The sequence below is a fragment of the Saccoglossus kowalevskii genome, chromosome 1 (genome assembly GCF_978046115.1).
Source record: "Saccoglossus kowalevskii chromosome 1, keSacKowa6.1, whole genome shotgun sequence".
Classification (NCBI taxonomy): domain Eukaryota; kingdom Metazoa; phylum Hemichordata; class Enteropneusta; family Harrimaniidae; genus Saccoglossus; species Saccoglossus kowalevskii.
This window is the reverse complement of record NC_140641.1, coordinates 29,005,112-29,020,967: the sequence shown is the minus strand read 5'-3', so window position 1 is coordinate 29,020,967 and position 15,856 is coordinate 29,005,112. Positions and strand designations below refer to the sequence as shown.

Below are 15,856 nucleotides of genomic sequence, written 5' to 3'. Positions count from 1 at the left end.
TGTGTGTGTGAAGTTTGAACTTGATCAATCCAGACATGTCTCGGCTACGGATCCAGAACTGAATTCTTTAAAACAAAATAGCCGCCAGTCGGCCATTTCGAACTAGATTCGGAAACAAAATGACGTGCATCAAGGTCCTATTATGTTTAATGTATGTACCAAATTTGAACAAAATCTGTCCATGCATAACTGAGATTCGGGTCCGGAATGGTGAAAATGTGCAATTACAATGCAATTTGGCTATCGTTAATGAGATCATGAAACAAATGCACATACATATTTGTGACATGATGTACCTTGTGTGTGTGTGAAGTTTGAACTCGATCAATCCAGGCATGTCTCAGATACGGATCAAGAACTGAATTTTTTAAAACAAAATGGCTGCCAGTCGGTCATTTCGAACTTGATCCGGAAAAAAAATGACGTGCATCAAGGTCCTATTATGTTTAATGTATGTACCAAATTTAAACAAAATCCGTCCATGCATAACTGAGATCCGGGTCCGTAATAGTGAAAATGTGCAATTTTGATGCATTTTCGGCCTTAAAATGGCCGCTATTCGGCTATCGTTAATCGGATCATGAAAAAAATGCATGTGCATATGTCCCATATAATGTGTGATGTATGAGTGAAGTTTGAACTTAATCGGTCCATGCATGTTCGAGATACAGGTGATCACGGACGAACGCACGCACGCACGCACACAGGGCAAAACATAAGTCCCCGTTTTCGGACTACGTCCGAACGGGGACTAAAAAGTCATTGAAAATGACACAGTCCCCTTTAAATTTTTGAAAGTTCTCTTTGTGCTCGTCATAATAAAGTGGAGGGGTTGTCGCGAGCGTGTCCTTGAAACTTGAGTCCCAAGTGGCGTATACAACAGATTGTTTATTTACATCAAATTGCTGTTTGCATGGAAGAATATATGTTATCATCTTGTGCATAATATTAATAATTAGATAATTAATCTGCGTACCAATTAACATTATAGCTTGTAATATTTTATATCCTAACAGTTTGAGAAGTGGATTGAAACTTGGTGTATCAATAGTTTAGAATGAATTTATCCAGACAGATATGCTTGTTAGACATTCACTAACCATCAAACAATACTGAATTCACTCCACACTTGATAGTATATTTCGCCCAGAAACTAACCAAAAAGAAAAGTGTGTTACTGTTATTGCCAGAATAACTCGTTACAACTACCATCAGCAAGACTGATTGTAGTCTAGTGAGTACAACTATACACCAATATGGTCAGTGAAATCAGAATTCTTTTTTGAAATATCCAGACAAAAATAAAGCAACAAGGAATGTTTGTCGAATGGGTCTTAAAGCGAGAGTGTCGTCACCTGCACACACACGGGAATTGAGTCCCAAGCGACGATAACACACGCTAAAAACGCAAAAGCTCATGGGTAGATGCTTGTTTGTAAACAATGACAAACAAAATGTATTTACATTTGTATTGCATGGTCTTATTCAAAGATTATCACAGATTCTCTACATGTTTGCGAATAAAGGAAAGTGGCTTTTGGTCTTTAGAAGATTATTTTATCTTCATTTTGTCAACTTTAAGTTCTTCTGCCAGTTTTTCCTAAAAATGAACAAAATGTATGAATTGTGCATTAAAACAGTAGTAGAGTATTTGATCCTAATCCTAATGTTTGATAAATGTCAACATATTACTAAAATTCTATACTCATGGTAATGGTAACATTTCTCTGCTATACTGATAATAGTTGACATAATTATTTGGTTCGTCAAGTACATATATTACCTCCACCATGGAGGTCCAATATTTGTTTGTTTTTTGGTGTTGCGTAAGTTTGTTAATTGTGCCATTTCCCTGTGTACTGTTGGGAGACTGTATAATTGTGTTAATTGTCCTTACAAACAATAATCCTTCTATCTGAGAAAAAAAAATGAACCATAATATATTTAAATATTAGTTTTAATTACATCCAGTAATTTAGTAACTAGACATTTTTACATCAGTTTTTGAAAAGCGTCTTGCTTAATTCACATACTTACCAATGCATCAATAAGATTTCTATGGTATTTTAGTCCTTCATGATCAACTTTCTTCATATGTTTCCTTTCTGGATCTCCTGCAACAAGTACTTCACTTTCACCTTCTGCCTATAAAACAAGTCATTGTTGATGACCTAGTCCTTGTTGGAATTAGGAGGAATGTTATTCATGCCAAAAATAAAGTAATATGGACAAAAAGCATATTCAATAATTTTAATTAGTGAATAATTGGCTGGTCTAGTATCAAAAGAATTTAGATGTATTAAATGACTCTTCAAAAATTGTAATTTATGGTGTGTGTGTGTGTGTGTGTGTGTGTGAAACTGACAAAGCATGCATTATAAGATATCACATTTTCAAAAAACAAAATAGATGCCAGTCTGCCATCTTTGATCAGATTGCGAAAGTATTTCGTCAATGACATGACTGAAACCTAATATGTATAATGTATGTCCCAAATTTGCCAGGACTCTGAAAAATGAATCCAGACGAATGGATGGACAGGCGGATGGACAGAGACCGAAATATAAGTCTCCGTTTCAAACTTTATTCAAACAAGTACTAATAAGAGATAAACAAGCTGCAATTTTTTTAGATCAATGACATTTGTGTTACAGTATCTGCTCTAATTAGACATGCAAAAACTTACCGGTTGTTGTCCTCTACAAATATCAATTAACGATTGCATTCTATCTGTAAAGCCTGGTGCAAACGATTCTGGATCAATGGCAACAAAACACTGACCCTGTGGAATATACATAGAACAAGCTTATGTCAATAGCATAGGTTCAATCATGTGTGATGCAATCATGCGATTATATTTGTACTTCTTGCATATTTCATGAACTAATAAATGTTTGTATACATGAAATTTGAACACCAATCTTCAACAAATACTTCAAAGTAAACAATTAAATGCTTATCTCAAAACTATAGGATACAATTAAGCATTAAGAAATTGAAAATAAATGTTGACATGCAATATATTTACCAATATTAATTAAATATTACTTACTAAATTGGCAATTCTATCAGCGTCTCTCCATTTTCTAATATTTGGACCAAATTCTGCATTTCCCATAATACCACAAAACATTTCAACCATCATACCAAGACCATATCCCTAATAAAACCATGTAAAAACATGTGACCTCACACTTATTTATTGAATAAATTAATGGATCACCTAAATTCAAAGGAATATATAACAGTTACTACTTTGACCACTTTAATATCAAAGCATTAACTTAGATCCTAAAAATATGTATAGATATATATTATATATTATAGCACAGTTGATAAATTTTAAAGCCAAACAGGCATAGCTCATATTCGCCAGCCACACTATCCCACAGACAAAAAAGGAGCAAAGGTGTTTTGCATGTGAGTATCAAGAGTGTCTTCGTGTAGGTACCTTGTATTCCACCCTACACTCAATGAAATCACCCATCAAAGTACCCTTATGTACATACCTTGTATCCAGACGTTTCCTCTGTACCCCCAAGTGGTAATTGACCACCTCCATCTAGGATAGCTTTGGGATCTGTAGCCACCTGCAGTTAAACACCAATCGCATCCAGTGTTTAGTTAGATTTTAGAAGAATGTACATTTACAAGGATGACAGAAGTATGTTTAAGATCAAAATAATTATACTTGATGATAATGATCTTGAATAAAACAAGTTATTGTTAATGAAATAGTCCCCGATGGAATTAGGGGGAATGTTATTCATGCCAAAAATGAAGTAATATGAACCAAAAGCATAGTTAGTAATTGAAAGTGAATAATTGGCTGGTCTAGTATCAACAGAAATAAAATTACTCTTCCAAAATCGAAATATATGATCAGAAATTTAACAAGATATGCTATTTATGCATTTTTGGTATCAAAACTGAATTGCTTTTGTCCAATTATAGTAGTCAAATAGCATGATTGCAGACAGTCAACCATCTTTGATCTGATTATAAAACTATTGTCATGGACATGGATCCTAACATTTATAATTTGAAGAGAAAAACAACACATTTTGAAAAAAATAAGATGGCTGCCAGTTGTTCATTTTGGATTTGAACATGAAACAAATCATCATGAACATCTATCTCAACATGTATAATGTTTGTATCTAATTTGACGAAAATTGACAATCATGTCCAACATTTTCCAAAAAACAAGATGGATGCCAGTCAGCCAACTTTGATCTGATTTTGAAACAAACTGACTTGGACATGTATTCATATATATATATATATATATATGATGTATATGCCAAATATGAAAAAAAATGATCCCTAAGCTTTGGAGATAATAGTACTATGGTAAAAAAGCAAGATGGCCACCAGTTGGCCATCTTTGATCCAACTTTAATACAAATTGCCATGGACATTTAATCTAAAATGTACAATGTACTGGTATATATCAAAATTTGAACAAAAACTGACAAAGCATGCATAAGATACCACATTTTAGAAAAACAAAATGGCTGTCACTTGTCCATCTTTGATCCGGTCAAAAAAAAAATTGTCATAGACATATATCCTAACATATATAATATATGTACCAAATTTGAACAAAAACTGACTAAGCATGCATAAATACCACATTTTCAAAAAACAAAATGACTGCCAATCAGCCATCTTAGATTGAATCAGTAAACCACTACATGTGCCTATGATCCAAAATAAAGTACTAGGAACACGGGGAACTTGGTTCAAACGGGGACTAATAAATGCAATGAGCATCTGATAGAGCAAATATGGTATACACAATTCAGGCAGAAGTGCGACATGTAATACAACACCAATTAATATATACAATTTAATGTTTGGAAACCACAGACTGTGACTTATGGGGCACACATGCATGGAACTGCAGTTATGAAAGATGGCTATTAAATTTGCTACCTAATGTGCAAAACCGCCATGGCTATGAAAATACAGACTGAGATGTTAATCTGAACAACTTGGGGTGTCCCATTTAAATGTAGGATTTCATGCCACTCCTCACCTTAGGCTTGCAAAAATATCGCTTTATTTTTTATATTAACTATAAACAGAAGAAAAATGTACAGAAATTCTGGCCAAGTCAACAGTTATTATTTACTTTAGCAGTAAGTCCAAAGAAAAGTAATTCTCATATACTGTATATATACAGTTGCACCTTTTAACCCTATGCTATAAATAGTATGCCCAAGTCTAGACTCTCTGTCAAGCATGAAACATGAACAAACTCTAGGATGAAGTTATGAAATTATTAGTCATGATTCAGTTTATAGTGAAATATAAAAAAAAGAGGCATGCTACGTTTCATATAGCTATGGGTCTGTGGCGTTTTGGGTCTTGATAGTTCTTTGTCTGTCAGTACACACAGTAGCATTGGTGTACAGACAAGACCATAATGCCGCCGTGCACCCCTATTCTGTACACCAGTCCATTTTCAGTGATTTGTTTTGAACTAGAAGCCTGCCTAGAACTACTGAATAGAAGTTTATATTATGAATTTCAGGGATTCCTCAACCCGCATTCAGATTGTTGATTTGTTCCATTTTCACAAAGAGCACAGATTTATGTATTTTTACTACAACTTGACATATAAATCCTTTCCATTTTAAATAAATAGTTTATTATGTGACTTACTACGTGGATTGTGTACACTCACAATATGCATTTATTATGTTTATTTATGCGTGTTCTTGCGCCTCTCAGATAATGTTCGAACAACACCGAAACCATTAAAAATTAGTTAGCTAGTTTGCTAATTAGGAAGCAAATTTGATAGCCATCTTGCAAAACAGCAGTTCCATACGCATGTGCCCTACCAGTAACATATTGATGGGTTGAATACATACTAGAGGGCGCTATCTAACATTGATGGAACTGAGTAATACTCACCTTGCCTTTGGAATCCACACCCCATCCATGTGGAACTGGTAGTTCCTTCCTGTTTTGGATTTCTATCTGAATCAGAAAAAGATGCATTATAACATTTACCAGTGTATGTTAGAGCAAAAATACAGTCAACAATTTAAATTGTCATCAATAATCAATAATAATGATGGTCACACTTATAGAGAGTGAAGGCAAGATTGGGTACCCACTGATCTAGTTTTACAAAAAAATAATTGCTATTTACATATTCACATATTACAATTAAAAAACAGTAAATTAATACAGAGAAAACTAATTCCACATTTTTATCAATTACCAACAAATTATTGCATTTCAGTTTTCACTCAGATCTCGTTACTTCGAGAGTGATAACAGGAATATGTGAAATGATTTGCCATTCATGAAATTAAAATCAGATGATCCAATCAAAATTGAAACAACTATCTGCATATTAACTATGAAGTTAAAATCTAATTTAAAGTTACCTTTCCTAAAGCTACTGCAGAGGTTGCCATATCCAGTACAAAACTATCCCCATCCTTGGCTGGAGCTGCACAAGTTATAGGGTTAGTACCCAACACACACTGCAGAAAATATAATGACATGTTATTACATTTATGCTCTAATATAGATATATAAAGATATAAACAGTATCAATGGGTGAGAATCTGTGTATTTTGTAGAAGTGTATCTCCAATAAACCAAAAACATTTTAATATACCAAATCATTGAAATATTGAGTTATTTTCAACATAAAACACCTGTAATTTATAAGTTATTACTAACTAAAGCAAATATGGTATTCTAAATAAACTTCACTTTTATTTTATATATTCATCAATTCACCATTGAAACATTATTACAGTGTATAGTTTGGGGTTCCATAACACCTTCATTTCAGCTAGCATTCATTTATAATCGGTGATGTTTACTAACCTTTCTTGCCCTGGTAGGTACAACTAGTGGTGATGTATTAGTAAAAGACATACCAATTAGACCATTCTCTACAGCCATTAGACTGTAATATCCAGCAATACTATAGTGATTACTGCCTAATTTGGAGAAAAGTCATGATGAAAATTTAAATTTATGTAAATTATTGATTATTAGAAATAGAGCAGGGAGTGACAAAAATATTGGGTCTGGTCATACATATTGGTATAGACAAAAAATCCGGAGGATCCTTTTAATGTAGTTGGTTACCACTACAAAATATTGCCTGAATTACTTCATGTTTACAATAATGTATTTTTGCTGAAGCTCACAAAATCCAGATAAAAAAGGTCATAGTCATTAAACTATGTTTTGCAAAAAAAAAGTGGTCAAACACCAAACTTAGCACTCAATCAAGATACACAATTGCAGGAACTTCAGGTAGAGCAATTTGAGGATTGTTTTTAACATTCACATTAAATGCCACTTTGAAAAGGTCTTTCTTTCTTTCTTTCTTTCTTTCTTTCTTTCTTTCTTTCTTTCTTTCTTTCTTTATTTCTTTAATTATTTATTTATTAATAAATATAAATTTTAATTTGCAAGCATGAAATGTAATATTTTTAACATCTATGCACCCTAAACACCTACCTTTTGCTACAACCCATCCAATACCAGCTTCTTTAGCTTTCTTAATGGCTAACTCCATACAGAATTTACCAACCACAGGTCCCAGCAAATTACAACCATCTACGTAACCTGTTGCTACATTCTCTTTGACTATAGAGGGCTCTGTATCACTCACAGTGGTTTTCTTTTTGATGTCATCCACGTACATTTCTGGAAATAGAAATACACGACTGAATAGTAATCAGAAAGAGAAAACAATTAATTTGGAGGGATATTTTTAGAAACAACTTGTTATGTCATTAATATATGGGTTATCCATTTTTTGTGTGGAACTACTGTGAATTTCAATCTATCACACATATTGAGACATTTTAAACATTTTGATCCAATTTCAATGTATCTATTATTCCGATAGCTTACTTATAAAATAAACTATATTACTTCAAGTGAACACAAAAATGAAATGATTTGAATAATGATAAAATCATGAGAATAAAACATGAGATCCAGAATAAAACAAATGATATCCTAAAGAGCACCTGACTGATACAGGAATACACAAAAGATGGTCAAGTAAATGATACGATGAAGTCAAGGGAAATTAAAAAAAAATAGTGTGTATATTTCAGTCATTAACCCCAATTACATTTCTCCTGCATTTCCATTGAACCCAAAACACCAAAAAGTTGCAAAAGGTTTTCTTCATATGTTCTACGCCCATTGCACAAAATAATATTCATTTTACAGCAGGATTTACTCCTACGTACATTATTCATGTTTGAGACCTACTTCTTAAAGCAAATACTGTGGTATATTGTCGATGCACCTATACGACACAGTGTTATATGGAACTGTTTGAAATTATATTTGGTAAAATTTCACAGAATATGGTACTTTACCATAGCTCCATGGTTATATTAAACAAATCAATGAACATTGTCACGCAAGTTAATTATGACAATGTTTTCAAACATTATGAGTAGACTTTGACAGCCACTTAGTGTATGTTTTGTGACGACGGTTGCTATTATTGAGGATGCAGTCATTAAATCCACTTATGTTTAAAAGCAGTATTATTTAAAGGATGACAGGCTACTTGCTACAATAGTAACTTCCAAAGAATTTGACAAAATTGACGGCTGTCAATCATTTTAACTATAGAAGGCATACTGTAATTTAATTTAAACTACTGTAAAAACTGTAATATTTTGCCTACTCTAAAAGTCTAATCACCATAAAATAACAGTTTTTCATAATTTACTGGTATTGGCAGAATTGAGCTGTTTTTGATCACCAAATTTTTTTCCACTGCAGATTTTTCTTCTTAGATCAATGGTTGATCCCTAATTTAGGCTTTAATTAATGAAAACAAAAAAACCTAGAACTGAAGATACATGGTTTTATAGACACCCATACCTCTTGAAAACGATCATCTACTACTATAGATGCACAAAGTTACTTACTTCTTCAAAGGTTCTAACATTGCTTAATATTCAGCCATAGTTTGATACAAAAAAGTTATTTCTTCAGTTTGCTATGAAATACATAGAACCTTCCAGATTGTGTTATCGTGAACAAAAGGTTCAGAACACATGTTTTTTTGATCACAAATTAACCTACTATGGTGACCTTTGACCTGAAAAATTTGATTAACCAATCAGAATACAGTGTTGTACTATAGACAGTCCATAATGCATTGGGCCATTCCAGTTTATATCTGCACACCCTTGTTGAAGAGGTCAGATTTCCAGCACTGTATGATGGGGAAAATACCCCGGAATTCCAACTGTATATGGAGAAAGAGAATCTGGAAATCCAGACGAGTATGGAAAAAAAAATTCTGGAAATCCAGGCAGTTATGGCTACTAAATAAAATATGGCCTAGTTTATCTCACCACATACCAGTTGATGAGGTTGGATTTCCAACACTGTATGACTAAAAAAACTTGGAATTCTGACTGTATTGGGCCAGTATGAAATAGTTATTACTGAAATTGGATAATGATGGTGGGGCGAATGAGCTCATCAACACTGTGAATCAGGACTAGTTTGGATTTCCATTCTCAGATATAAAATTTTGAACTTGGTAAATTAGCATATGATGAGAGTTATATTTGGAAATCCTACTCTGTATGGTGTCACAAAAGAACTCATCAACACCATAAGTAGGAACTATAGTTTTGGATTTCCATTACTGTATGGTGAATTGTGATTTGGAAATAAAACTTTGTATGACTTATACACCCATGGAAATTATACCCTGTATGAAGTAAACACACAAACTCATCAACAGGGGGGGGGGGGGGGGGGGGGTGCAGATATAAACTGGAATGGCCCATTATGAAAGTAAAATTCATTATTTTTGAAGTTTCAACATTAGACATTTTCTTTTGCGCCCATGAAACATCACAAGTGATTGTGTTTAGATGTTGTATGGCATGTAATGTTTTTGTAATCACTGATTTTTACCCTAAAATATACACATACCTAATCTGTTTATTCCATGACTATAGTGCCCTCTATAGTCAGCTTTTACCAATACTTCGGCCAATGCAGCAGCATGTCTAGGTTTTGTACCAACAGATTGCATGCATCTTTCTATAAATGACCTGGCTTCATTCAAATCAACATATCTGTAACTATACACAAGAGAAAACATGATTTAACTTTTTTAAGTACATTATGTATTCAATATTAATGTTCAAAATAGAGCACATATACAACATATGTCAAATATATGAATGCCAATAGTGAAAAATTTGAATTCAGCGTGCAGCTAGGTACAATAGAATTATTTGGACTTGAACCTAACTGATGTAAGTAGATTGATTTGTGAGTTTTAGCATACTTAAAGATAGAATAATACAGATTGTTCTGATAAATAAAATGTATGCTGTTCTAGCCTTTAGACAAAAAATATTTATTATAAGTAAAAATATTTAACACACATTAGTTGTGACTCAATATATAAAGCACACAATAGATTTTCTTTGTATTAAAAAAAATATGTAAAATATAACAATGGAAGTGCTCACTCCAACAACTTGTAAGCTCAGACTACAATAGAACAGACTAGCAATGTCAGGGGTACCAATGAAAGTGTAGCTTTTTAATGAAAATCACAGCTTTGACACCGTGCAGCATAGCTTGGTCAGGAAAAGCTTAGCTGCAGGAATGAAATCCGCTAGTTTTGACATCGAGAACTCAAGTTTTGAACATATTTTGATGTTGAGGGCATACACAACATGGCGGCCTCCAAAAGCAGCGTTAGCGACGGTAAGTATTTTACTCGTTTTCTCAACAAAATCACCAAGTTATGCTGTGTAATATGCCGCGATCAGTGAGGTTCAGGTTCAATTTCATTTCTAGAGAGTTTTAGCCACCATTATACGAAACTGAAATCTCAATTCCAATTTTCGAAGCGAACGGGCTAGCAGGACGTCCTATTCTTATACATGTACTTGGATTTTATGACAGTGTAAAGAAGTGGTGGCTAGCGCATAAATGAAAGGAAGAGAAGCTAAATATTCATCTCATATGATGCTAACTTTTAAATCTTTGTGAGCTTTTACAAACTCTCGAAAACAGACATTGTCAACACTAGCCACCACGTCTTTACACTGTCTGTCTGTCTGTTCTAGTAGTTTGAGTTGTAAGCAAGACAATTCAATCTGTGTGGTTTCAAATCTTACATGAGTAACTTTAAGATAAAATAAGTGTAGGATATAGAAACCCTGCAGAAAATAAACATAGGAGTTTATTTTTGGCCAGGTTTTTATGCTATAATTGTATTGCTTCTTTCTTTTGAGATGTTTGCCCAACTTTGATTTATGGCCTGAGTAAGGTTTATAAGCTCCCATAGACAACCAAACCAAGATATTTGAAGAGATGGTGTTTGTTAGTTTGTTGGTTATTAACCAGACGAAGCTAGGGGGCCTTACCTGGAAAAGTGGTAGGGAGTGTACGACTAGCAATTTCAGATCCCTACCCCCTTCAAGTTCAAAACAGCCAAAATGCAAACCAGAATGGCCCTTGTTGACCTTATATATATATATATCACATCAACACATTGTATATGGTGTTCTTATTAAACGGTATTAAAAAAAAAAAAACGGTATGAAGCCACTACATTTATGTTTATTCGATTCTGAATCTTAATATTTACACACTATATAAAAACAGAAATGTCATCTTTGTCATTTGATGTTATGTGATGGCATAACCATCAAACCTTACAACTATTTTGCAAAGCATAACCCGATGGTCAGCAGTAGGGGCACAGATCTAGAAGCAGTACCTACACACGAATTGGTGACGTCATAAAATACATGACCTTCAATCGGGGTCGTTTCCTCGGTATATACGAATTGGTATATACAAATTACAATAAAAATACTTAAGACATTACACATAAGGTAAAACAAATCACGTGACAATATAATGATAATAACGGTAATAAATCCTACTAGCTTAACAGTTGAAGAGAACGCTCATATAGTCAGTCGGGTGACGCCGAGGGTCACGAACTGTGTTGCAAAATGGCCGTGTGGTTGAAACTGGGTCATGGCGTGACGCGTGAGGAAGACATCATTAAACACTCAAAATCACAATAAAACGGGGAAGTGGTTGCATATTACGGCGTAGCTAACATGGGAAATAAAAAAACGCCCAATACAAACGACATGGGTTCGAATCACACTAGATACACACTCACCAGAACCGAAGCAATCAGAAACCAGCAATCGTTTTGGCTTTTCCGTTCAACTCATCGGAACACTGGAGTAGTTAGAAAAATGAACACCACTTAACGACCAACGTCGTGGCGTGGTACACAAGCGTGCCATCAAAATAAAACAAAATTAGCTTGAAAAGACAGTGGGTTCGAGTCCCGCTCAGAGCTACCGTAAAAACGTAAATCAAATAAACTGAAATCTCTCAAACCGTAAACAAGTAAACAAAGAACGTCGCAAAAAAATAATAAACCTCACAAAACTCCACCATACAAAACTGAATGAATAAATAATAAAATAACTAACGTCTTAAACTGGACGACGCGCAATTTGTTCAACAGTTTCCAGATTGTGACAAGAGATAAACAAGACCCAAGTCAAGGTAAGTTTTGTTAAAGTGTCGATGGCGTTCCCTATATTACGAAAACAATTCAGGCAACAGACGAATATCTTCTGTGGTGCTGTTGAATTTATACTGTGTCTGCGGAATTGTTGATTGAGGGTTCGAAGCCAGCAGTTAACATTTTGTTAGAAAGTTTCACAATTAAATCAAATATCCAATGATACCAGTATATTTATTTCATTATTTTAACAACTTGCAATGGTGGAAGTTGGTCAAACACGAGTTCTTACACCTAAATAAGTATCAAATATTTGTCGACACATTTATTCTCTCAACCTTGTAGAGGTGGAAATTAATTAAACAACAGGTATTTACTCACAAATATAATGGTCAATATTTGTCCATACATTCATTCTGTCAATTTAAGAACTTGTAAATGTTGGAATTAATCAAATGAGAGTTGTCTACACCAAAATAAGTTTCAAATACTTGTCCATACATTTATTCTCTCAATTTAACAACTTGTAATGGTGTAAAATAATTAAACGAGAGTTGTCTACACCAAAATAAGTCTAAAATATTTGTCCGCACATTTATTCTCTCAATTTAACAACTTGTAATGGTGTAAAATAATTAAACGAGAGCTGTCTACACCAAAATAAGTCTAAAATATTTGTCCGCACATTTATTCTCTCAATTTAACAACTTGTAATTGTGGGAATTAATCAAACGAGAGCTGTCTACACCAAAATAAGTCTAAAATATTTGTCCGCACACTTATTCTCTCAATTTAACAACTTGTAATGGTGTAAAATAATTAAACGAGAGCTGTCTACACCAAAATAAGTCTAAAATATTTGTCCATACATTTATTCTCTCAATTTAACAACTTGGAATGGTGTAAAATAATTAAACGAGAGCTGTCTACACCAAAATAAGTCTAAAATATTTGTCTGCACATTTATTTTCTCAATTTAACAACATGTAATTGTGGGAATTAATCAAACGAGAGATGTCTACACAAAAATAAGTCTAAAATATTTGTCCGCACATTTATTCTTTCAATTTAACAACCTGTAATTGTGGGAATTAATCAAACGTGAGTTGTTTACATCAAACTAAGTATTTAATATTTGTTGAGACATTTATTCTCTCAATTTAACAACTTGTAATGGTGTAAAATAATTAAACAAGAGTTGTCTACACCAAAATTAATCTCAAATATTTGTCCACACATTTATTGTCACAATTTAACCACTTGTTAATAGTGGAAATTACTTAAATGCGACTTGTTTAATCAGTTGCCATCAATGCAACTTACCCGCAGACAGTGCACAACAGAGTATCATTATTGAGCAATTATAAACAAGAACGTGTCTTGGCATTAGGGTTAGGGTCGGGTCAGGTATGGGCAACGGAATTATTAACAAGAATGTGTCTTGACATTAGGGTTAGGGTCGGGTCAGGTATGGGCAACGCAAATGGAAAACACCCAATTGGCAAGATGTACACTAACGGGTTATGGCATGCATGTAGTTTACACAAGTAAAAACACAAAATTGGCAATTTTTTGGACAATTGTAACTCAATAATAGAAATATGTTGTATTTCTATATATATACACACTATATAGTCTTATCAAATGCAAACACATCCAGTCAATCCAATGTGGTCTTGTGGGTCAGTTCTCTGCATAGTGATCAGGAGGACCTGGGTTCAATTCCCTTGCCTGCCCATCTTTTTCTCGCAAACGCCATTTGGCAATAAAGCTAAATATGACAACAAATTATTTAATTTGCATGACTACCCACATAGCTCAGTTGATTTGTACTATGTCAGCAATGTGAGCGATCGCTGGTTCGAATCCAGTATGTTTAGTTAGATTTTTGAATGCTAGTGAAGACAGTGCTCCTATGAATAGAACTTAAATCCTAACTCCTGTGTGAAGACACTCGTGGTACAGAGGACAAGACAGTGCGCTGGGAACTCAAAGATCGCAAGTTCGAATCACGGATTGGACACTCCTACAAAAGACATGAAAGACGTTAAAAACATAAACAGCGGATTCAAAAACTCAAGTCAAACAGAACACAAGAATACTACCCCACATGGAAGCCAGTGGAAGTCGTTCGAAGAACGAACACAGTTGACAGCTGTAGGTCACGTGCAACAACAGACACGAGGAGCATGGCTGCTCTCCAAATGGGTCCCTTCTTTTGTATTGACCCCCCTAAGGATTGCTAATCCCCCTTTCTAACTCTTCCCCCAAAAATAATATATCGCCCCTTTTAAAATGTATTGACCCACAAATTAATGAATATTCATGAGCACAGAAACTGCTACGTCATGAATAAATTAGCATAATTTAAAAAAAAATTTGCATAAAGTGTAGGTACTCCTTCTGGAGCTCTGCCGCAGTAGGTACTAGACTTTATTTCAACCCTATCAAGCGTAAACATTTCTAACTTGGATATATAGCCAAAGGTCAACAGGGGTCATACACGCCCGACAAACAAGCGATCACGGTCATTCTGCTATGAATCGAGTAACCGATTCACTGATAGTTTCATATTTGTTTAGAAGATGATGTTCAACATATGTCCGTCGTGTGGTAGTCATTAAAACGTGTGTGTGGAGATCCTGAGGTTTATGTGTTACTATTAGATTCTGAATGCCCGTCGATGGCCCGGTGCCACAGGCGCCTTCTATCAAGGGACTGTAATTGTGCATTCCGAGCCAATACGAGTCTCTTTCTGGGTTCCATTAAATATTTACTAGCCTACCTGTCTGCTTCGGCTGCCATGATATATCAAACTACCTAACAAATGATCAGAGAACAACAAAACCATGCCCATGTACTCTCCTTATATACCATCATTTGCGGAAAGGGTGTTACAAATGTAAAAGCGCCCCCAGCGTAACTTACATCGTGATACTCCCTCAACAACTTGAATAACTGTTTAATTTCGATTCTTTTGTTTTTAAATCGCAGCATGCCCTTGATTACCGTAGTTGAACGAAGGAGTATACTTACTGGGGGCAAGGGGGATAGTTGGTACAGGTTACAGGAAATAAAAACGATATTTTACGTTATTACAGGAAATAAAATGAAAGTTCCATTATAGTAAAAATTAGGTTTTTACATTTTACAGATAAAGCAAATCCTAATTACATTTTACATTTCTATGATATTTTTGATAATTTGCGTTTAAAATTGGAAATTGCGTACGAAATACGACACATTTAATTTAGAAAACGAATAAAATAGCTGAGTACATTTTACACATTGCCCATGTCTACG

The 15,856-nt window shown here is 34.2% G+C and overlaps 1 protein-coding gene across 1 annotated transcript; it reads right to left on the bottom strand.

Annotated features, from left to right (window-relative positions):
• Positions 1-1,459: 1,459 nt before the first annotated feature.
• On the bottom strand, positions 1,460-15,447 carry LOC100372375 (uncharacterized). Its single transcript, XM_085491077.1, has 11 exons — positions 15,339-15,447; positions 9,970-10,121; positions 7,504-7,692; positions 6,859-6,974; positions 6,408-6,506; positions 5,926-5,991; positions 3,510-3,590; positions 3,053-3,160; positions 2,687-2,782; positions 2,038-2,145; positions 1,460-1,600 (listed from the first exon to the last, which is right to left on the bottom strand). Exons 1-11 carry the CDS (start codon positions 15,356-15,358, stop codon positions 1,553-1,555), a joined length of 1,083 nt encoding a protein of 360 aa, XP_085347203.1. The 5' UTR covers positions 15,359-15,447; the 3' UTR covers positions 1,460-1,552.
• Positions 15,448-15,856: the final 409 nt, after the last annotated feature.